At 33.9% G+C, this 26,419-nt stretch overlaps 1 protein-coding gene across 1 annotated transcript; it reads right to left on the minus strand.

Annotated features, from left to right (window-relative positions):
* Positions 1–2,248: 2,248 nt before the first annotated feature.
* Positions 2,249–13,317, minus strand: LOC125057593 (trypsin-like). Its single transcript, XM_047661377.1, has 7 exons — positions 13,165–13,317; positions 12,570–12,644; positions 10,549–10,700; positions 9,701–9,828; positions 5,529–5,787; positions 4,621–4,770; positions 2,249–2,416 (listed from the first exon to the last, which is right to left on the minus strand). Exons 1-7 carry the CDS (start codon positions 13,226–13,228, stop codon positions 2,264–2,266), a joined length of 981 nt encoding a protein of 326 aa, XP_047517333.1. The 5' UTR covers positions 13,229–13,317; the 3' UTR covers positions 2,249–2,263.
* Between the last annotated feature and the right edge of the window lie 13,102 nt (positions 13,318–26,419).

The raw sequence follows: 26,419 nt of genomic DNA on the forward strand, positions 1-26,419 counted from the left end.
TTTTATTTATCTTGTAATGGTGATTCGACAATACGATGAAATATAGTTGGAGTTGGCCGGCAAAGGGCTAGTCATTTTAATATTTATGACAGTGATTGACGGTGTTTGTCGATCTCAATGATCTATTGAACGAGCCAAGGTCACACCCAAGGTCACCCTGATTGCTTTTATTTGATGCCTTTTTGTTTTTACTCCAATTGAAGGGCCAATAATATTGATGGATTATCTTTCATTTTGCCATCATATCTTTTATTATCTGTAGTATAGGGCATAAATGACTAGGCTATTACTTAAAACGGGGCTTAAATGGGACATGTCAATATCTAGCGATTATGCTTCATTTAGATTGTTTAAACATTCCCCTTCGTATCCCAGTCAATACGCCCTCTTTGCATTTTATAGTTGTTTTAATCATACTAGAAGTGGTTTCTTATTTATCGTTAAGCGTAGAGACTTTAATCATAAAAAATATTTAATACCCGAGTATTATTGAAAAATACTGAGCCAACAGCCAAGTGGCTTCAGCGTGCGACTCTCATCCCACAGGTGGTATCCCTGGTGCACCAATGGACTTTTTTGAATGTGCGTATTTAACATTTGCTCGAACGGTGGAGGAAAACATCGTGAGGAAACCGGCTTGCCTTAGACCCAAAAAGTCAACGGCGTGTGTCAGGCACAGAAGGCTTATCACCTACTTGCCTTTAAGTTGTCAAATGATTATGAAACAGATACAGAAATCTGAGGCCCAGACCTAAAAAGGTGGTAGTGCCACTGATTTGATTATTGAGAAATGCGTTAAACTATGCGCCCAAATAAATGTTTTAATATTGATAATTATTAATTAACATAACGATAGATGAATTACAAATACAATACGGTTGTTACTCATTTCCATCTTGATGAACTTTTTTATTCGCGTTTAAAATTTTATAATTTTTAACGGTAATGAAGTTAAGATCCAATTTAGCCTTTTTTAAAAGATGTTAATGCGATTTCCGCGGGGAAATAAATAATACTGCGCCTTGGGAGCCGAACTCGCTCATTACGGAGACTGAGCTTATATTTTCAATTAATAAAATACTTTTATCAAAAAATCTATCAAACATTTTCATAATATCGTTAGTTTTACTCATGGAACATAAAGTGAACCTATCTGAATCTTGTTTAATTAAATGTAATGCTTAATTTAAACAATTATAATTGCCAACAACAAAATTGTAATTGGTACGCTATAATGTCAATTTAAGCTAAGTAAATTATAAATACCCTTTGGGGGTAGAGACCTTCAAGTTAAAGACATAAATAGGATCGGGTCAAACAAATCACTCAAAATATCTATAGAGAAACCAACATTGTATATAATTAAATAATTTAAGTCAAATTTTTGTCGCAGCTATAAGATTAATCTACTGACTCAACAAACTCACGAAATCTATTTTTTAATCCACCCAAAAAAAAATTTTTTTTATTTATCTACTTCTTAACAATTATTCTTATTTTTAACTTTTAGTTATATTTTATTGAGTTATACACACCATTACACAAGACTTCATTACTTACACTGCTAACTTTTACTAATATTATTATTATTTCTACATAGTATTATTACATTCCTTTTCTTTCTTTTTTGGCGGCTGAGGTGCAAACTAGCCGATGTTGTCTGTGGCAGAATGATCAGCGCTATGGAACATTGTGCTCCTCAGCATAATGCTGAGCCAGGGCCAATTACAGCTACAGCACACACGCATTACACACTTGAAACGAACCGAATGGGAAAAGGGAATGTTTTTCTTTTTATATATCTATTATTATATTTGTTATTTAAAAGTAAAAAATCATTTAATCACATCCATCAAATCATAGGTAACATAATGTACACTTATGACTTGTCAGTAAAGAATGTCATTGTCCGTACATATCAATGCTTCTAATTTTACATTTACTGCCACTTCTCAAATCAAGGGCGTAGAACGGGAGAGAAGAACTGGCAATAAACTCTCCGCCACTCTTTTCAATCGCCATTTTGTTTTGTTTTACAATATGTTTGTAAGGAGCTGCAACCATTACACCATGTCCCATGTGACATTTTAAGTAAGTAATAATAATAACATAAATTAAAAACAAAGATTAAGTTGTTTATTTAATTTAATTTCTTTCTTTTTCTTTAATTATTGTTATTTTGTGTGTTTATGTGTGTGTGTTTTTATTTGTAATAATATGTCTATATAGATAATAATAAAACAACATATATGGGCAAGATTTATTACAAAGGTAGCCCGGTGATACTTCGTATCCACCGCCTGGCTACTGGCACAAGGCTGTAGACGCCGGGGTGTCCGGCACCGGCGCATCCGACACCGTATGACACTATGCCAACCAATTTTCCGTTAACAACTGCTGGTCCGCCAGAGTCGCCCTGAAAATATAAAAAAATTGTTACATTTAATATCTTTATAATAAATAAATAAACAACTTTGTTGTGGAAAGGATGGAAAAACCAGCCTTGCGATTCTATAACTCACAACAACAAACAATAAACTACAAGTTCCCTCCTTATCAGAATGCCAAATAGTAAAATGACTGCTTTACGACTGACTTGAGCGCGTCCGCCGCTGTGAAAACCGCCGTGTGAGTTCGAAAAGTGAGTTACAGAATCGCAAGGCTGTTACTTTTATTTCCACATTATGTAAGCTTAGGAATGGCATAAATAGCATCGGGTCATACAATATCACAATTTTAAAAGTAAAAGCACTCAAAAATTCTAAAGTTGAATGTAAATTTACTTGACTCGACGTAAACATGACCTAAATTAAAAGATTAAAAGTATTTTAATTCATATCGCACTCCGACGTTTTATACTTTTATTTGAAAACAATGCGGCAAAATTTTGCGAGTGCGTGATACTGCAGTTTATTACGAGAGCTATTCTCAATGTCAATTGTCAAAATCTAAAAGTTCGGTATTTTATCTCTCCATCTTTGCGCTTAGATATTTAAATGTACGCAATAGATTTTAATGTCATTTATTATTTTAAAAGGCGGTTAATATTCATCAAAATATCGGCATTTTATAAAAGAAAGTATAAACCTGCTCCGTGTATGCTTAGAGTAAGATTCAAGCCTTTAGGCAAAGTACAGAGTCAAGACTAAGGGTGAGATCTATAGAGCGCACTTAGACTTTGCTCAGACTTAACTAAAACCATTCTTTACTTTTTTAAAGGATAATAAAGAAGGTATTGCATGAAATGAAACATCAATTTCTGTCTTAGCTTGAGCTTAGCTTAATCTCACCGTTAAAATGTCTATAAATATACTAAATCATAGTTTAACCTTAGTGTTTTTCGTAAGTAAAGTCTGAGCAAAGTCCAAGTGCTCACTATAGATCTCACCCTAAGTCAAAAACGTATTGAATTTTAACCTTGTCTTTTTCCGCAGATATTATAATTTTGTATGTGTTTTGTTCTGTTTCCTACAATATTGTTCATGGAATAATAACATTAAATTGCGTGGCTAATAAATATATAAAGTATTTCTTCCACGTTGGTTGTGACGAATCATCTGTTTGTCAATTTTATACACTACCAGCGATTGTTTCGAATTAGTCGAAAGAATGATAAAACCCAATAATAAGCCTTTAAATGAGTAGATTTTATATAATCAAATTGAATCAGAAAAAGATAACTTGTTCAGAATCAAGCTCTATATTTTACCGTATATTTTTAAAGCAACCCAATTATTGAACAAACACGACTAATTATGACGTTGCGAACTCTGTATGTAATTAAACTATGCTGCGTCCCGAATAAAACTGCAGGGAATGTATGAATAATGCAATTGAAAGTCGGCATTCGTGTTTTGTTAGAGCTTTAATGTAATTAGTGTATTCTGTCACTGCGCTACTTTCAACTTAAACGAACGTTTATTAAAAAAATATATATTGAACATCTTGTATTCCAATATTTACTAAAAGTTTTTGTATACCGCTTACCAGTTCTGATACAGATAATATATTAGATATTATAGATTAAAGGCAAAATAGAAACATATACATTTTCTTAAATAGACCACGATATTCTTAATATATAACGAAAAATGACTACATATATACTACATCACTGATTTTGGTACTACAAATATATTTGATATTGATAAATCCTATGGCACTACCACACTTCCTCTTAGCGTTAAATTTTTGTATCTATAGGGAAGTAGGTGATTTCAATCTAAGACACGTCGGTTTCCTCGCGATGTTTTCCTTCACCGTTCGACCGAATGTTAAATGCGCGCATGGAAAGAAAGTCCAGCCGGGGATCGAACCTACGACCTCTGGGATGAGAGCACGCTGAAGCCACTAAGCCATCATTGCTCTTATATAATAATAATAATAAAATTAAAATATATAATAAAAAAAACAACAAAAAACCATTTTTTTACGGAATAAGGTACATTTTATGTGTGACATGCGGTTGTAACTCGCACTGGTTCAACACGTCTGTTCCACAGCGCTGATCATTCTGCCGGCGACCACAACAGCTAGTTTTCTTAGACGTGCCGATTTCAAATACAATTACGTCAAAAGTAAAATCGTTGTATGTATTATCATAAACAAAAATTCTATTACCTGACACGAATCCTTGGTTCCATTGAGGTATCCAGCGCAGAACATTCTTGGTGTAATCATGTTATAGTTGCCGTCGGGCATCTCTTTACAGAGCTCATCTGCCATCACTGGCACAAATACACGTCGCAAATGGTCTTGCATTCGGCTTTTCTAAAATAATACTTTTCTTAAAGAGTGGCGGAACAAGCTGGAGGCTCATCTGATGTAAATCGACACCAGCGCCCATAGATACGCTGGCGAAGGTTCGCAAGTGCGTTAAATAGATAAAACACAAGATAAACAAACTTAGAATTCGTGAAAAGAAGTTACACTGGTTGTTGATAAAGAAGAGATCATTGCAAAGCTTTATACGACTTCTTTACATTACTTAACAAAAACTTTGAGGGAAAAATTCAGAGTTCTTACTATGACTCTTGTATCTCAAATCCTATACGTTTGTGACGTACTTAGCGTCTTGAGAAGTGTCGCGTTGAAGGTCAAAGGAATTAAATAGGCATGTGTCGAACTATAACCTATGCAACAATAAGTTAATAAGATTGTCGAAGCTTTATCATCGTGGCTAATTCACTGTAACTCATTCATAATCCGTAACTAGAAGTAGGTTAACGGCGCTAATCAGAAACTTGCCGAGCGAGGGCCGTCCAGGGTTCTCGACAGGGGCCCAAACTTTTCCCCCAGTTCTCTATAGATGCGTACGTATATTAAGATGTCTTTTGATTTATTATAACTGATATAATATAATAGGATTACCCCAGTCTGCACAGTCGTACAAAATAATACGAAATTATACTTTACGAAATTTTACTTGGGTTGATTCCCTAAAGCGCTACAAAAAAAATCCTCTTTATAATTTTGAAATTTCTAAAGAAAAATAAGAACAAAATTGTTGCTTTTCTCTATTACTATACCTTACTATAGGATAAATGCCCCCATCCGCTAACCCCAATCATGATGTCGGGTCTGACGTCCGCAATATTGCCAATCGCGATGGGTCTAGTGGAAGCTGTGACAGGAATAGCTTTCTCCAGTAGAACGAGCTGGTAATCATAGTCATGAGTGTGGAGTTTGGACTGGTTCCACAAGGGATGGATGAAATGGGCACAAATTGTGTAGGGCTGCGCCAAGCTGCGATATGTCGATCCGACATATACAAATTCCGCCTTTTCTCTGTGAAAAATAATCGAATTACATCAAGAAGCATTGACAAAATATCACTCCACATAAACGAGTAACTCGTATATGACTGGTATTTCATATAAAAATATTATTGACTGACCTGGCGAACTTCGTACCGCCTAACAGTCAATGAATGTCGTGCAACATATTAGCTGAACTGAATTTATGATTTTATGAAACTAATACAATTAATACAAAATAAATATTTGTTCACAACTACTCAACGTTAGAATTTGCCTTGATTTGTCGTATATTTAAGTAGCTTAATATATATCTTTAGTTTACGCAAAAGAAATTTGTGAATGCATGCATAAATATTTGACAACATGTATATCAATACTTTTTCATTACTCACATTGTTCTAAATTTTGAATATCTAAAATACGCCACTATCCGAATATTTTGGATTTATCTTATCGATTCCAAGCCTTTATTTAAATACGTTCTTTGATTTGAGAGGAGAGTATACTAGACCACAAGCCCATGAACAAAAAATACCTGTGAAATAACCCAACCTGAATTACGCTTAGAAGGCTGTTACTATATCTGAAAATAGCTCTGAGCACTATACCGTCATTTCTGAGCGGTACATGTGAGTACGTGAGTGAATGGACTTTCTCAGGTACAATGGGGGAATTTCGACTAATTATTAATGTACGGCTTTGTTATAAGTGTATAGATGATTAAAAATAAATGTCGAAAAACCTAGTGCCGTACAAAAGTGATGGTGCCGGAAGTCGGTGCAAATTTTTAATTCGACGACAGTTGCAGAAGCAATATAGGTCATTTATTTCTGTACGGCATTTGTGTGATTCCTTTTGGACACATATACAGATACTTTACCCGTAAACGCCGTACATATTTCCAGCGGAGCGGTCGAAAGCCAAGGGTCGGAACCCTACCCCTACACCCATATACCCTAAGGTCATTGTAAAATGTACGGTAACATGTTCAAAATATTATTTAACACGGACAATAATGTTTTATAATTTTGCCGTCCAAATATTATAGTTAATATTTGTGTAATTAAATATTTATCGAAATTTCAGGATTTACCAAGTTCTTACTGCTGTAAGATCAGAGAATAATGTACGGCAACTTGTTTTTTTACATAATGTTACTAAATATTACCGTTGTACATTATAGCCGTTCATAATAAATGGTAACAAATAAAAATATTATGATAAAAAATATATGAAATTTCCGAAATTTAGATGACTTTTCAAATGCTCCTAGAGTAATATGGGGAGTAATATTTTCAAAGATTATTGTTATTTTATATGTAACAAATATAAATAAACAAAAAAAACCAGATGCCGTACATTTTACTCCAGATTATTCTTTACAGCTGATAAAAACTTCGACGACGTTTGAGGTGTCCCTTAAGGTCATTAATAACTGTACATATCTGAGTATACTACCATAAGGCTGTAAAATATATTTACGGCCTTATCGTACCAGCAGAGAGAGGTAAAGGAAAAATATTTTTAACAAAAATAAAAATATAATACAGGGCGTCCCAAAGTTATGAGACATGAAGGGAAAGTACCTTAAATATCGCAGATAGGGTATTTACTAAAATAAGACTTTATGTTATTTTTAAAAGTTAGTAATTCTGCATTCAAAGATTTTTTTAAAACTACTTGCCTCGTCTGGAAATCGAACCGGCTTAAATTAAAAAAAAACACCCCTACTTTTATGATGCCAATCGAAAGAATGGCCAAAACCTAATAACTTTTCTAAAGTAACAGACTCATAGGGGATTTTTTTAGGCCGAATACGATAGATAATGTTTTTAATTTGATTAAAAAAATATATTCACGCTGTTCCTTTCTTTTAAAATACTATGTTACTTAAGAAGAGTTATTAGGTTTTGGCCATTCTTTCGATTGGCATCATAAAAGTAGGGGTGTTTTTTTTACATTTAAGTCGGTTCGATTCCTAGACGAGGCAAGTAATTTTTTAAAAATCTTTGAATGCAGAATTAATAACTTTTAAAAATAACATAAAGTCTTCTTTTAGTAAAATACCCTATCTACGATATTTAAGGTACTTTCCCTTCATTTCCCATAACTTTGGGACGCCCTGTATTGGTAGGCGGTGGTAGCGGACTATCGAAAGTGTACGGCATTTATCTTTTATTGAAGATTGTCTAAAGTATTAATAACCTGTGTTATTGCCGTACAGATAAAAGTCACCGGAAAATGGCTCTTTTCTGAGGAAAGTAATTTACCCCATACACCTATGTGTTCCACAAAAAATGTACGGCATGCTGGAAAATGTTATCTATTTGTGAAGTACTCTCAAGATCATTTAATTTTATGTTGTTTCATATCATCATCACCTATATGCTAATCAGACATATGTTGCGACCCTTGGCTTTCGACCGCTCCGCTGGGAATATGTACGGCGTTTACGGGTAAAGTATCTGTATATGTGTCCAAAAGGAATCACACAAATGCCGTACAGTAATAAATGACCTATATTGCTTCTGCAACTGTCGTCGAATTAAAAATTTGCACCGACTTCCGGCACCATCACTTTTGTACGGCACTAGGTTTTTCGACATTTATTTTTAATCATCTATACACTTATAACAAAGCCGTACATTAATAATTAGTCGAAATTCCCCCATTGTACCTGAGAAAGTCCATTCACTCACGTACTCACATGTACCGCTCAGAAATGACGGCATAGTGCTCAGAGCTATTTTCAGATATAGTAACAGCCTTCTAAGTGTAATTCAGGTTGGGTCATTTCACAGGTATTTTTTGTTCATGGGCTTGTGGTCTATACCGTACATCCACGGGATATTAAATGTTTGACATTTATGAAACCCATGAACATTTTGTATTGGTTTTTTTTGTAAATTAAAATATTTTTAGTAGTATTATGCTATTCTGGACTGACTTTGTTTTATATATTAAGATTAAAACAACACGCGACACATGTTATATCCAAAAGTAATAGTGGAAACATAATTTCAGAATAATCTGTTTTCTGTATTACTTATAAAATATTACTTAGTAATTAAAATAATAAAATTGTAATGGGTTTTTAATCAAACAACTAAAATGGAAATGGGCTGGGCATTTGATAAGAAGCAATACGGAAAAATGGACCAAATAAGTTATGGAATGGTGCCCTAGACATAAAACGAGAAGTAAAGGTAGACAACATCGTAGATGGGAAGATGATATTAAAAAGGTGGCAGGAGCGACATGGATGAGGAAAGCAAGAGATAGATCTTTGTGGAGAATACTTGGGGAGGCCTATGCTGAAAAGCAAGACGATCAAGAAACCGGTGTCTAATAGGAAATAATTTGATAATATTTACATTTACTTTAACTAAATTTCGTTAATAAGTAAGATAAAATGTAACTTAACAAGATTGTTAAAATAATAAATAATGAAGATAAAGTCTATATTTATTTATTTATTGGGTTTTAATAAGGTATCTAAAGTTAATTGTTTAACATTAAAAGTAACAATTAATAGAACCGTTGTTTAAAAAAATGAGAAGGCAGTGCGTTCAATTAATTTCATTAATTAAGATAAAGTCATACTCTAAAACCCCTGTTACTATATCTAAATGCATGTTTATTTTACAGACCAAGTGGCAAACCAGCAAGAGGTAATAACCTGATGTTATTTGATACTATCGCCCGGATTCTCACAATGTCAGATCGCGAGTGCGTTGTCGCCCTTTTAAGAAATAGTACGCTCTTTTGAAGTCGAATTGGTTCTGAATACCTCGTCGGGAATGGTTGTCGCAAAGCAGCAAAAAGTGCTTTAATAAACGCTGTCTTGTGGAAAGACAATCAATATTTATGTATTATTCCTACCATGACTGTTCTAGATTCATCATAATTTATGAACGTAATAAGTTATCAGTTACACTTACTTACAGTGTGCTGCGGTGATCACCCACTCAGGAGCTATGAGCGTCCCACCGCAGTACTTGCCATATAGAACCTGGTAAGGAGCCTCTTTTATGTCCACGAATCGACCTCCGACTATTCGCCAGCCAATCTGTAATAAATATTCACATTTACTACAGTGCTTTTACTTTTAATAATTCCTGTAATTTATGACTGATATAACGCCGAAATAAAAACTGTACTAAGAAATCTGTAGACATCCACAATCTGCGCTTACACACCACTGGCGATGACGAAAAACCCTAAAGGGTGGCACCCAAGTTATTCTGGCTGGTATAGATATATAGATCTTTTCGGCCTCAACCAATGGGGCCTTCAGGCCAGTCAGAGGTTATCCACTGGTCGAGGTGATCCATTAAGGTTGGAGGAACGATACACTTTCCTTCACCAAATTATTTATTCCATTAAAATATTTGTACAGTTTGAAGACATTTAATCTTAAAAATTGATTTTTATTTCCGACTGGCGATATTAAAGGATCTTTACAAACCTTAGTGTCTTGATTTACTAAGATTATATATTATAAAACATTTCAGCCCTGCGATTCTGTAACTCACTTTTCAAACTCACACAGCGGTTTTCGCATCGGCGGTCGCTCTCAAATTAGTCGTGCAGCAGTCATTTTATGATTTGGCATTCTGATAAACAATAAACTACAAGCTCCCACCTTTTCAGAATGCCAAATCATAAAATGACTGCTTCACGACTGATTTGAGAGCGACCGCCGATGCGAAAACCGCTGTGTGAGTTCGAAAAGTGAGTTACAGAATCGCAGGGCAGTTCTAAAATTACTGTCGAAATATTTTCTCACATCGACGCTACCATCGCCGTAGTAGCCCTGCGGGTAGGTGTGTGTGGCAATGACTTCGTGGTGGTATAAGTAGGTTCTCGGTGGAACGATTCTTGTTAGGTAGATTCGGACGTACTGCTGCACGCACTCTGGGTTAAGCAGTCCAGTATATTCTAAGGACAACAATGTACCGTTAAAATCAAATATTTCCCCCTTATTCATACTAAAATCGAGTTATAAGTTAAGTCCACATCCGTTGCACATAACTCAGCTGCCCACTGTATATCCGAACCAATTCGACTCCTTCAACATTACCTACCAATTCTTAAAAGGCCGGCAACGCACTCGCGAGCCCTCATAGAGACTGTCCATTGGCGGCGGTATCACTTAACATCAGGTGAGCCATCTGCCAATTCTGTTCTATAAAAAAAAATAACAGCGTAACACAATTTGACAGTAACAGCTATAATTATATACATTTATTCATTAGTTAAGTGCAGACTGATTAAGTATTCATTAATTATATTATTTTTCACTTCAATTACGATATAATTGCCGCTCAAAGTGTGGATCAAAGATTCTGAATTATCCGCGCCGAATTCTTAAACGTGTTATATTATTAAGAATCTTACATAGCTTTATATAGCCATTGTATAAAGTTATATTTTGAAAGTCACATGAGTGATAAAGATAAAACGTTAATAAAGTCACAAACTTCCAATAGTCCATTAAAATGTTACATTTGGTGAACATTTGTAAACAAATTGCGTCCTCTAAAGGACGCAATTTTATTTATGGAACATGTAGGGGGTTCAATACAAGCTTAACCTTAAGTTTGTGGGGTTGGTGTGCTTGTCCCCCGCTATCACTTTTTTACTTATTTTGGAATAACTTTTTGAATTTTGGATTTATGATAAAAAGTACATATTAGACACATTTTATAGGCACAGCGATTTGCTACAAAATGTGTTTTATAAATTTTATGTACGATGGATAGTTTAGGAGATAGCCAAAAACGTGTTTTTGCACCCATTTTTCCAAGATGGCGGCCGGGGGACAAGTACGCCAACCCCACAAACTTGAGGTTAAAAATGTATTGACCCCCCCTACATGTCCCATAAATAAAATTGCGTTCTCTAACAAATGTTCAATTGGCCCTATAAATGGTAACATTTCAATGGGTTACAAGTCAAATGTGAAATAAATTTTATCTACCCACTTGTATAGGTATTGGAAGGCTTAAAATACTGAGCGGAACAAATAAACCAAATGCATACATCGTGCATTTGATCTTCTAAACTTAATAAGCATAGTTTATTACAAAACCTAATTCGATTATTTACACTCTTAACAATAATAATGAATAACAAATAAATATAATATCTTTCTATTTATCCATTTTAAATTATTATTAGTATGTTGGTAAAAATATTGTAAATACTTTATTATCAAAATAAATTACATACATTATATAAAATAAATCAGCGTTTTTTCCGCGCACAACCATTATGTGGAACCAGCTACCCACAGAAATATCCGAACCGTTTCGACTTAGGGTTCCCAAGAAAACAGCGTACCAAAAAAGGCATTACATTCGCACATAAAAAGCACTTCCTTGCTATATTGCTTGGAAAGTCGAATCGTCGACGACCAATCCCTCTCAGAGCGGCTTGATCTATTGGCGTCGTGTGGGGTCACTCTGCATCTTCTATCGCATTTACCATGGAGAGTGTTCAGAGGAGTTGTTCGGATTAATACCTGCAGCTGAGTTTCATCATCGGACGTTGAGGCAGAATACGAAATTATTCCCGTATCACCTCGACGTCCACCTTTCCACAACTGAGCGTTTTGTAAGTGCAACTTTGTGGAATCAGCTGCCCACTGAAGTATTTCCGAACCAATTCAACTTAGGGTACTTCAAGAAAAGAGCGTACCAATTCTTGCGAGCTCTCTGGCCCGTTTGTCCCCTGTTCTATAAAAAAAACAAAAACTACCAGCACTTAATAAGTACTTTTTCATATTAGATAGCTAATGTTAATTACCTTTTATGTGGGGTGTCCATTCCACGGCATTAAGTCTACCACTCATTACCGCTCTTGAGTGCCTTGCTGGCCCGTCTGTGACAGTTTGAAATGTATTTTATAATCCTTATTAGAATTGTTTTTAAACTTATTCGGTAATAAAATAAAAATGGTTACTGGGCATAACACATTAGCTACTAAAAATGAAATTGTTATATTTCCAAACTGGTATATAAAGAAGGGTTCAAAGTAAAATTTCTAAATTTTGACATAATTAATCCAGTAGCTCATATAAACTGTGCGGTTTTGAAGGCACCAATTTAGTATTTTTTTGTCATTTTATAAGCAAATGTTAGGGCGTAAATTATTTGAATACAAAAATATATGTGTTTTACAACGTTATGCAAGGCTCAAAATGCCTACAAAAATAATCTATGAAACATATAAGACAAATGAAACCGAAATAAATTAAAGTAATATTAAATGACCCATCTAATAATATAAGCTTTAAATATTAAACCACAGAACTTTTGTTCTTTTTGGTATTTTGACCAATCTAGTAATACCTTTCATAGATATACGAGTATATAAAAAGTCGTGAATGTCTGATAGTTACCATAATTTTGGCCTAAAGAACAAACAATAAACACAAATAACACAATCAATCCGCGACACAACATGTTGTCTACAAACACACAAACATACTTGCGCGCGGAGTAGTAAACCGGTGATAATTCGATCTACACGCTTTGCTATGTAATTATATTTATGTGGAAGTTAATCTGACTTCTAGCGACATTATAATAAATCAACTTTAATAATCAACTCACACATTCTGTGTTAGTTAAACGGCTACTTTAAAAATCAATTACTATGTTCTAGTAATTAAAATATCTTATCGTATCCACTAAAGTATTTTTATTATCCCTTTTTTTATTTTTTAATATATGTCTTTATGATTTTAAAATGTATAATATTAAATATATATTTTTGCGATAGTCGCAAATAAAAAACTATATTTAACATAAAAATAAATAAATAAGTGGCGCTACGACCTTTTTTAGGTCTGCTCCTCAGATTTCTGAATCTGTTTCATGATCATTTGTCAATCTAATTGGCAAGTAGTCAGCTTCCTGTGCCTGACACACGCCGTGGACTTTTTAGGTCTAAGACGATTTCCTCACGATGTTTTCCTTCACCGTTCGAGCGAATGTTAAATGCGCACATAGAAAGTCCATTGGTGCCGGGGATCGAACTTACGACCTCAGGGATAAGAGATGCATGCTGAAGCCACTAGGCCAACACTGCTCAAATCGGATATATATAACATACATTTAACTCTATTATTATTATAATCTATACTCTATTATTATTATTATAATTCTATAGTCTTAAAGAGATAACTTTATTACCTACATGTTTATATATATATATCTCCACAGAGCAAGCCGGACCGAGTGAGGGGTAAAAGAGAGGAGTGGAACTGGGAACACCGGGGATATGCTGCGATTGGCTCTCGGACGTGACGGACGCTCTAGTGTTTTATTTTATATTTGAGTTGTGTCAAATATAATTTCTGGTTGAGTATAATTTTCATTGTGGTAATTAGTTAATTAAAAATTGTTTTGTAAGGAATAAAACTTCCTAGGTTGTTTTGTTTCTTTTAATATTTATCGTTTATGATTTCTAAGAATACACAATTTTGTAGTCTATCTCATTGATTTGTAAATTAGAATTAAGGCTATTGCCAGGCTTTTATTACCATAACAGTGTAATCATAATTATGTAGTTTAATTTAGTTTCTTATGAATAAAGGTATTAGTGTATAATAGTAAAGTATATTTCGAGTGATATATTACGTAAATATTAATATTCACGCGCTAAAATAGCTGATATCTAACCTTCGCGGTCTACAAAGATATCAACTTTATCAACACATAATTATTTTTATGTATTTACCTATCCATAAAAAAAATTAATATTTGCATCTAATTTTTATGCTGAATTCCATAGAAGTGAATATTACTTTTTAGTGATCGTTGTTTTTAAAATAAGTCGTAGGTTATATTGCATTCTGTGACACTCAAAATTTTTATTGTTGAATAAGTAAGAATCGACGGGTTATCCAACATATGTATGAACCATTCTTGGTTCATAAATGTGTTCTTATAAAATTCATTTGTCAAAATTTTTTGAAGTAAAACTTCTTTAGGCGCATGAGGGTAAAATTTTTACGGATGAAACGCAATAATAGTAATATTAGCGTCACGATGATGTGCAGCGTTTTTGTCGAAGAAAAGGGAGAGAGCGATTGATAAAGATTGAGAGAGAGAGAGTATAAAACTTTTAACTTTAACTTAGGTTTAGATTGTATAAATTAGATTAGATTTGTATAAATATGAACAAGACTTAAAATAAGTTTGTCAAAAAGGTTTCTCTTCTGACATATTGTGTACTTTGTACGCACGCACTTTTTTTTCAAATAAACTCTTGGTACGTCAACGCAATTTAGCTTGCGCAGTCCGCGAGAGTGCGGAAGAGGTTTTTTTTCCCAAGTCACGGCTTCAATGTATTTTGTCGAAATTAATTATATAATAATATAATAATTTAAACATAATCAACCGTGAACATCAGCTACAATACTGTTTAGTTTTCATAATAGTCTTTGTGAAATTATCTAGCATGAAAAAAAAATATAAAACTTTGCTTGCTTGCTTTGCATGTAAACATCGGACGTGATTGTCGGCACCTTGAAGACCGTTTTCAGACAATCGCAATTTGGTCGGAAAAAGCCCGCATTTTCACGAAAATGGAAATCTTTCTCGTTGCTGCATTGAACATTTTGTTTGTTCGCAAATTTTCTCAGAACTACTTCAGATTTAAACGTCTTCATTACTAGTTTCGTTTCGTGGACTTGTTTTGAGTTAAGAATTTTAATATTGCGATAAAGTTAGTCAGCCTTTATGTAAGGCTTTATATATTTGACGTACTTGTTATTTCATTAATATCATAGTTATCATTTTAAGTTCGAAGGCAAGTGAGACTCTCAAGGGAGACACTTCGGTAATAGTTTTCGAACAAGTATTCGCTCATTTCCATTCGTTTGTGGAATGCTTTGTGGTATTCGTGGAGTCCTCGCTTACAAGAAATTCGTTTAAGAAACGTCTAAGAAGATTGTAACAGTATCCCTTTGTTATAAGTTTATTGTAATATGTGGTCGTATTTTTATATTTAGTGTAATTTAATAAGTATTCATTAAGTTTAATATTGCCTTATTACGTCTGGGTTTTTTTGGAGGAAACTTTAAGCAGTAAGACCGCTTTGTTTGTGATGCAAATAAAGTGTTTATTATTAGTGTCACATATCTAAATATAGCATGTGTAAAAATATAATGTGTAACTTTAAAATGACGTACGTGACGTTATTATTATTATTAATTAAAATCTTATGGTATATGAAACAGTTTACTCATCGTGTTAAGACTTAGAACGCGACATTTGGGGAATTGTGATTTACACAGAAGTTGCCATTAAAATAAAGTGAAGTGATGTGAAGTAAAACAGTATATCACCATGAAAAAAATTAATTAGCACTAATTATTTGTGCAATATGCATAAAATTTTGAATTGTAAGTACCTAATTTAATTACGCAATTAGTGACAAAATGTTGGACTAATGTGCAAATTAAATGACCAATAACTTCGTTCTAACTTCTTAAAATGCGAGTAATCAAAAAAGTGTGAAAATAGATTATATTATATTAAGAAACATGAAAGTCTACAAAAATGTTACGAACACCCTTGCTTATCTAAATGCTATTATGATTTGTATCACAAGCGGGGAGGCACCGCTCCGAGATTTACAAAATAAAAACCATAAATTATCGCTCTTTTTTGTTTTCCTCGCCATATCGTGTTGTGGGGATTACTTTTTCTTATAAATTCCACAAGATATTTGTAGAAAATAATATTTCGTCAAGTTAAATTAAATAGATGTTTTTTGTTAACCACAAAACCACAATTGGAAAACCTGCAGATGGCGAGATATATTTCAAGGGATGTGATATTTTTTGGCTTTAGGTGTGTTAAAATTATGCTGGTAATTATGCTACCGCGATAATATTGGTAAGTGACCAAAAGGCAGGCTACTGGAGATCTTCGTTGCGTCGTATTTTTATATAATAGGGGGGCAAACGAGCTTGCGGGAAAACAAATCTAGTTGGTGGTGTTAACTGATATTTATTTCTCAAAAACATCTGCTGTGAATAAAGTGATTGCCAGAATGTTATTTAAGTTTATTAAAGCAATTCTCGTGTTGCTTAAGATTAAATGAATTATTTCAAATTTCTTGTATAAACTTACTCGCCTTTGTTTTCGTAAGTAAATACTCGTACGTTCCATACCCTCCCGCGGCACGACTGCCTTGTGGTGGAGGGCTATGTGGGACTTGCTGCTGTGCATACACTTAAACCCCACGGCAATCGCAATCTCCCGAGACAAGACGATAACAGCGTATCTTTGGCTGCATCCCGCCACGAAACTTAGTCGCCAAGTCAACAAACTGTTCTCTCATATAATTTAATGATATTATAGGAGAGAAAAATATCACCCTATATATTGCAATCGTAAGTAACCCTTGAAATGCCATAACTGGGAATGCGACGAATGTACGAGTGGTTTCAATGTTCTTGGCTCAGGGAGTGACTACGTTATACGGGATAGCGGCTAGATGCTATTTTACCCACGTATTGCACTTGACAGCCTCTGTGACTGTTTTATTCATATGATGTATTCGCTATCAGTAGATAAAATTGCCTAATTGCATTATTTTTATTAAACTTATTGTCAAAAGAATAATAAAACAAGACAGATGAGTATTATAATTAAACGGTGTGTATATTAGATTTACAAGGTTTTATAAATAAGAGGGACGAGGGTGTCTACAAAAAAGAAACAATTACTTTTAGAACCACGAAGAATTGGGTGTGAATACAATTTTCCTCAGGTCACTTAAAAATTAAGGTTTACAACTTTTTTTATCTCTTGCCTTGATCGCGCTTAGCCATTAAATGATAGTTTAATATTTACATGTTTAACGTTATGCATACAATGTATAGTTCAATAAATTTAGAGTTTATAATTCTACATGTGTTTACCTATGACGTACCTTGCTTTTACATTTACCACGACACCTCCTGACGAGTCGCGTACGTTAGAATAGTGTATGTACCGTTACTATTACAAATATATTATACATAAAACTATACTACGAAATATTAAAGTTTTAAGACATTGAAACATTTTTATGTTTTGAGTAATTTTCAGATATAACGTTGCGAAATATCTAATTATTGAATAGTACTAATATTTTTCGTTTACAAACGCTCCTCTTGTGAGCATGTCCAAGGCTGAGAAGCAGGAATCAATTCCATGCCCCCCACCGGGCAACGTCAGAAAGCAGTAAAATAAAGTGGAGGGGCGATGTCAGATAAGAGCGCTTTGTTAGGGAGCATCGTAAACGGAGAACGATTTCAATAGCTCAGAACAAAATGTCGAAAAACTATCATAATAATATGGAAATAGACGAACGGTCGCACTATTACGCGGTACGAAAACGGACGACTTTTGAAACAATTTGTGAGAATTTAAACTTTACAGAAAATATTGCTGACTTTATTTAGTACCGTCGATAGAAAATATTGACGTAGTATGTTAAAAACAATGTAATATCGACCTATTTGAGTAAAATGCGTACGAAATAAATCAAAATCAACAACTACATTGTTTTTTTTAGACACTTGTGTTACTTACTGATAAAGAAACGTCGGGTTCAAGTGCATAGGCACTAATTAGAGATTTGAGTTGGCTTGGAAGATAGTACCGGTGACCGCAGAGCTGGTCCTCGCTCAACGAACAAGTATCGCAATACAGCGAGGAATGGGGGATGCTCCCACCATTACACTGCCACAGGGAGTAAACTTTTAAACTTTGTTTTTATTTTCTATTTATCGATTTTTTATATACAAATAAAAATGTTATTTTACTTTCTTTTTAAATACTTTTAGACTTAAAAATTGCCCGTTTAACGTCTGTTAAGTAGAGATATACTATTAACTAAGGTATGTAAAGATCAATGAATCTGATACAGAAATGTCTGCCCATGCCCATGGTTACGTATTATACATAAGTCAATATTGCTGTATAATAATAAAACTAGAAATATTAATAAAATGATGTACGAACATGGAATGGAACAATGGAAACGCTAGGAGCTATGTTAATTTCGAGTTGTATCGACTTGTCAAATATTGTTCAATATAGACGGAGTTCAATACGATATTACGCGACATTTGTTATATTCACAATTTACTCAAGATAAAGGCGGTACATTGAAATATACCTTTATAGAGATATAATTGTAGTGAAACTCAACTAAGGCATTATACATGTTGCTACTCAATAGTAAGAGACAATTCTCTTATACTTATAAATGAAATATGTTACCTTCTAAAGTCAAGAAACTATTATATACCCATGTTTTGTCAGGTTCATTAGTATACAAGATGGTACAAGGGTGATAGGGACACATTTCTATAGATTAATATTAAATCCATTTCGTATTAAATAAAAAAATACATTTCTATCTTCAACATTTTCATTAGCACGGTATGTCATTAAAAGTTTGTCCAGTTTCATAAATAGCGAGGAGAAATGACGATCTTTAGATTTCTCAGAAATGGAAATATCTATAGAAATCTCTTCGTTAAGATACAATGCTAAAAACCCAGTTTTCATTTTAATGAAGCAGTTATCCTTTGACTGAGAGAAAACAATACTTATTCAGTGCTTCCCAAACATTCTCCAAATTTTTATCCTTATTTCAAATTAGCACCGAAATTCACGAACACTTTATATATGTGTAAATGATGGTTTATATACGTAGGCATGGCAGTACATATATCGTATTCCAAGTAAAAAAAAACCTAGAGTAAATTACAATACATATATAACTTACTATGAACTGAGCTTAATAATCGTCACCTATGCAATACAGTAAGTTACAGTTTAAATTACTAATTTAAGTTTTTTTGATATGTTGTGATTCCACATAGCATTGTGTCACTCTCTTAGCAGAGCCTCACTCTTGTCGTTAATGTCAATTTAAATAGTAAATGACATATATATATATATATATATATATTTATTTATTTATTGTTAGTTTTGTAAGGGATTATTACATACGATTTTTGACGTTCATAAGTGTATATTGCCTACCTACACGAATAAATGATTTTTGACTTTGATAAAACTAAAAATTATGTTTTACTAAGGCCCAAGCACGCTACAGTGCCACATTCTTTTCTTGGCCTGTAAGAGCGTCGCTGTCATGGATATTAGTATTACCAGTAAAAAAATAAACCATTATAAGGGGAATAATTTGTAGTAATGGCGACGGTAGTAGCAATTTCAGCCGTCACGCAGTTGTTCCGTCATCTGTCATCTACTCCGATACTAACACGGTACCCACATTGTTACCCATATGTACATTGTACAATATTTTTTGAATGTTTTACGCTATTTAGACTTAAAAACCTACCAACTTAGTACAGTCAGGTAAAATCAATTATTTTGTAGAAACAAAAGCCAACTCATCCCTTCATCTCGGAGACAATGCACACTTAAAGAGTTCTATTTAAGTCATTTTTACACCTTAACGTTGACAAAGACTTTTTTAATGAATGCTTCGTCCTAACGAGCGTCCCTGCCTTCTTAATGAATATTTCGACAGCCCTGCCTATCTTGTCTCTTAAATCAATTTAATTCAAGTAATACCTTAAAATGTAGTTTCGTAAATTGGAGTATTCATCTATATTTCAATTATATCTAGGAAAATTAAATCTATAATAACGGTTTTTATTTGTTCTCTCAGAGTCATATAAATACTGGAAATTCTTAAGGAAAGTTTCAGCGACAATTGAGTCCGTTTCCTAGAGACTTCCTGACATGAAGCTGAGTTTAGTAAATGAGGGGATTTGGAATCATTTCCCCGGTTCGCGGCTCCTGACAGTTTCGGATTTGATCTGCCCTTTATACAATTAACATTTTTATAAGGTTTTATTCTAAATAGCTACTCAAAGAAAGCTTTGTTTTGATAATTCATTTAGACTTCTTGATTATATCTCAGGAGACTTTTCTCACTAAATAAGTATTATAACAACTTGTGAACTATGACGCATGTATTACCTTCATCCGCATTCATTCATTCATCATTTATTTAATAGAGGAAAGTGACCAAATATGGGATAGTATCCCTAATATGGAATACCCCTATTTCTCCCAAATGCAAACTCACATACTCATTAAACAATGATTTTCTGTCTCCTCTTACTTCCGTTTACGCGTACAAGTTGTCGCATGTCAGTTGAGCAAGAGCTTTCGTCATTATGACAGTTTTTTGTTTTGTCGCTACCGCATAACTTTCTAAGGTATGTTAAAAATACGTATTTTTCGTAAAGAAAGTGCACACAGTACTGATTTTATAGCTTTTAGAGACCGTTTAGACGTTCTTTTGTATGTTTTAGCGGTATTAGATGATATTACTTTCTTAAATATAAAAATCTGAATGTAATTTTGAAATCGTTGGAAAATCCAAATATGGACAGATCACAGTATCCAATTATGGACTATTCCATAATTGGTTCTCTGAAGTATCAGCTGACATGATGATTTTGTTAATTATATTTTTTTTAAATGTTTTACCAAAATGGCGGGCGTCAACTCAAAAACAAAGCGAAAAGAATGGATTCAGAGCATATGGCGGAAGTAATAAAATTAGTAAGAGAGAAACAAATGGGTTATTTAAAAGCTGGAAAATACTTTGATGTGTCAAGATCTACTTTGTTTTGATTATGTCAGAAAAACGAATTTTCTCCAGAACAAGCCGCAGCTACTACACTGGGAAAGAAAACTGTCGTGTTGCCAAAAAAAAAAGAAGTAAGAATGAGAAAATATCAAAAGGAAAAAACCAAAAGAGAAGACTAAGCCTAATTCAGATAATGAGGAGGTGATGCTATTTGATACTGACAGTGAACCCGATGCCTTGATAGGATATACAGCTCCAGAATCTGAAGATTCGGAGTGTATTTTCTGTGGTGTGCTGTTTTCGAATGATACTCATGGGGAAACATGGATCAAGTATCTTCTGTGTGGACTCTGGGCATGTAATGATTGCGCTGTGCCAGAGTTTGATACCTGGATTTGTGACTTTTGTAAAAAAATTGTGTACCTTTCTATATTTTTACCAAGTTTCCAAAGAGTCTCGTGTATTTTAAGGTTAATTTTTGATAGTGTTTATAGTATTCCATATTTGGGGTACCTATTCCATATTTAGATACCTAAATCTTTATTTAGTTTCTTAAATTTTTTCTTACCTTAAACTAATCAATAAAACCTAAACTTATTACAAACTAAAGTGCAAATATATGATTGTTAATAATTACCACAAAAAGTTTTTTATTTATAACACTTGTGGAAATTATGCCTAAAAATCAAAATGGTATTCCATATTTGGTCACTCTCCTCTACGCAAATCAAACCAAGATTATCACTTACCCAAAGATCATAAGATGGAGAGGTGTCCCACGTTCAAGTGGAATTCCACCATTTTCAGTTAAGAACGTATGCAAAAAATAAGTAATCAGATCTTCTTAAAGAATAACTTTGAGGTATGTATTTTAGCAGAATATAAAGTTGACAGTCTCCCCACATGTTCTTAAAATAAAATCTTTGATTGCAATTAGCGTAAAGAGAACGTGAATATGTCTGCTCCAGGCTACATTTCGAATTCAAAAGGAATGAATAACAAAATTCTTATATCTGTTCCGACGATAAATTTCACTCAAAAACAATATCAAGTCAAAAATGAAGGACAAAGCGCTGCCCGAGTCCCGGGAGGCGATATTATAAGATTTATCAAAGTCAGGCTCAAAAGTGTCACATCATTACGACTGCCGCGGTCCGGACAATGGCTTATAAGAATTATTTAATATCGTTTCAGAGAGGTTTTTTACCAAGATATTCGCTCCTAATTAGGCTTTTTATAACGTAAGGAGCGTTGTATTATTTCTAAAAATTACGTCTTGTGTATGTTTTGAATGTTCATTATTTATACCAAGAGGATAATTCTCGTTTTGATATGATGACTACGTATATGGTAAATGTAACCTGATTTTTTTAATACGTAGTGTTGGCTTCAGTCTGCGACTCTCATTCAACCAATGGACGTTTTGCTATGTGCGCATTTACCATTTGCTCGAACGGTGAAGGAAAACAGCGTGAGGAAACCGACTTGCCTTAGACCCAAATAGTCGACGGCGTGTGTCAGGCACTGTAGGTTAATCACCTACTTACCTATTAGATTACCAAATCATCATGAAACAGATGAAGAAATCTGAGGCCCGGACCTAAAGAGGTTGTAGCGCCACTGCTTTTTTTTTAATACGGAACTGAACAGACGTTTCACCATAATCCCACCTGATATTAAGTGAGATGTTGCCTATTGGAGGGCACGACTGTCCAGGAGATGCCTATTAAACCGCCGCTTAAATGAACCCATATTATAACTGCTTAGAGAAGATGGAAGGGGTTCCACTCCTTTGCTGTTTTTATAACCGACGATCCAAATCTTGTGGCACCTGGGGATGTCAACAACGAACTGGTGAACTCCAGCATGCTTCTAAAAAATCTCGAATTGATTGTGATGTCGTTTGACATTGATATAAACCTAATAGATTTTTCAAAATAAGCCAAAAATAATAGTTGTCATTCAGGCCTATCTACTAACATCATGAATGAAATTTCTTAACCATTTCATAACGTAGCCGGTTAGCTATTAAGTGATCAATCTACGAATCTGCATCATCAAATCTTAATGACTCTAAGCATCTAGGTATTCTATTTTCTAAATTATGGGACAGAATGCTCACGTGATGTTAAGTGACACGACCGCCTATGGACACTCACATGTCCAGAAGTATCGCAAGTGAGTTGCCGGCCTTTCAAGAGTTCTTTTCTTGCAGGACCCTAAGTCCAATTGATTTGGAAATACTTCAGTGGGTAGTTGTAGTCCATATATGTAGATGTGAAATTGAAAAAAAAATCATGTAAAAAGTACCCATTAAGTACTAAACAAGATAAGCGACGATTCAACATTCACAAATAAGTTCGTAACAAAAACCTTGACGGGAACAATTTAAAACACAAGAAAGTGGGGTAAAAAGTGCCCCAGTAACCCTCGGAAAGGTAGCGTGAATTTTAAGGGTTATTTGCAATTAGAATTATTCTCTAGAGCTCTTGAATGTCGAGAGCGGGTTCAAATTAAAATGAAACGGTTTGGGTATTTTAGACCTGTTTATTTGCAGTGCTTACGAGGTTAATGCTTTAAAATATACTAAAAATTCAAATAAATAACTGTTTTAAAATAAGTGGCTGTTTAATTTCAAATAACTAGATTTAGGGACATTTTCTGTACAAATATTACAAAGAGGAACGATTTGTATTATTGAAACGAAAAAAGACAAGAAAAAGTGAACCGCAAAATTCTTTCACTTTTAGAATATTGCATTTCCTGAGTTAGTATAAGCTATATATACACTATACAGAGTGGCCAAAAAGTCGTGGATCAAACGCAAATAGGGGATAATATGTTTGCGTTTGATTCACGACTTTTTGACCACCCTGTATATATCCGAAATGTTAAAAATATAAATGTTCAGCCGTGCGAAGCCCGTACAAGTCACTAATATGTTATATAAAAAGTTTATTGTCTATGTTTGAAGCATCAACAAATCACCTTGCGGTTAGGTTTAATTAACAGATTAGCAACGCAACAAAGCTAGAATAATTACACGACCACTAATTGTAAATACAAATTAACTGTAACTGATTATGAATGCCAAGTCAAAGAGTAATTTTTTAAAATCACTGACGGCTATGAATGACAAATGCAGGCAATTCAAAATGTGGAAAATAAACACAACAATTACCTTTTTAATTAACAATGTAATTAGAAATTATAATGTTTTAGAAAGTTATTTAATTCGAAATACTAGCGGACCCGACTGACGTTGTTCTATTTAAGACGTGTGTCGGGTACACACGTCTTAAATACACAAAAAACTCATCAAAATCGGACGCCCTTTAGGAATCTGGTTAACAAACATTTATATATACGCAAATATGTACCTAATATTTATTATATATAAAATTATATAAACTTAATACAATGTTGTATTTAACTTATGCATTAAGTGCAGTCATGGCCTAGTGGCTTCAGCGTACGGCTCTCATCCCTCAGATCCTAGGTTCGATCCCCGGCTGTGCACGAACGGACTTTCTTTCCATGTTCGCACTTAACAGTCGCTCGCGCTGAAGGAAAACATCGTGAGGAAACCAGTTCGCCTGAAACTCAAAAAGTCGACAGCGTGTCTCACAGAAGGCTGATCAATGATCATATCTACTTCCCTATTATATGTATATTGACTAATGATCTAGAAACAGATACAGAAATCTGAGGGCCAGACTTAAAAAGATGTTTAATTACTATTGTCTCATTAATTAAAACTCGTACTCCTATGGCCTAATTTAGTATGAAATTTGGCGTTCAAAACGCAAAAATTACAATCTGATAAAATAATTATAAGTGTTTTACTTTGAAGAATTTCGATATAATTTACATGCACTTGAAATTAAAGTTCTAACTAACAAAAAGTTTTAGACTTCTCTGTCACGTCTTATAGTGATTTTACCTATAACTTAATATAAACCAAGTAGTCGAATAGGCTTCAGTTACATTCCAATCTAAAATAATTCACAATTAGCAAGAAATTGAAACCAAAATGACTGCAGGTGCATAAACGCTGTTGGTTTCGATTAGTTGTATCAAAGCGTCCCTTATACAGATATAGGAATGGCACATATTGACGAAACGGTAAAATATACTGCAAAATTTCCATGCGAGACTCAAAGTCTGTACAAATATAGCTAGTTCACAAACAAATCTAATTTTTATCCAAATATCACATGCCAGTTCTACTTATTAAAAAAGACGATATGGATATCGCATACGTCTGAATTATCTGACGACAGGGAGCGCTAATCCCGCTACTATGAATAACTCCGGCGCAATAATTGAATGAGAGAGTGTCACGTGACACGCACCGCCCGTGATTACTGATCTAATTAAGTCACATTCAATCCCTATAGACTAAGAGCTAGAACTAAAACGTGAACGATTTTATGAGAACTCTAAACGAAAGTATAAATGACTACATCATGGGTATGTAGTCCCCATTTACGGAATGGGAAAGATAAACTTTTGCGTCTCTTTCAGAAATAATTATATAAAACGAGCAGCCTCATACACGTCTGCTTCACTAGACTTTTTCTTTTGTGAACTAGCGAACTGTGGAATCGACTCCAATTGTTAAAAAGACAGTATACTGAAAGGCTTGCAATGTTCTCACTAAAATGATTGTCAAAGGCTGCGATAACTGCATTTTTTGGCGTCGCATAGGCTCGATTGCCTATAAAAAAAATCCATTACAATAATGAATAGGTTAAGCCTGCCAACGAACTTCAGTTTTATTGAAAAAACAGGAGTTGGTTAGAATCTTCTTCATTATATATCTAAGATTGTCTTTTATGTTCTTAAAATGTGTAACAATCTCCTAGCCTACAAAAAGTTACGAACAGTCACAGAGCACTAAAAACAAAGAATCATTACTGTTGTAGTAACTTAAAATACTATTTATTGCGTATACGGCTTTTCTTTACGTAATGTATCTGTTAACGTTAAATTGTAAACACCGTTAG

This window comes from Pieris napi, chromosome 16 (assembly GCF_905475465.1).
Source record: "Pieris napi chromosome 16, ilPieNapi1.2, whole genome shotgun sequence".
Taxonomy (NCBI): Eukaryota; Metazoa; Arthropoda; class Insecta; order Lepidoptera; family Pieridae; genus Pieris; species Pieris napi.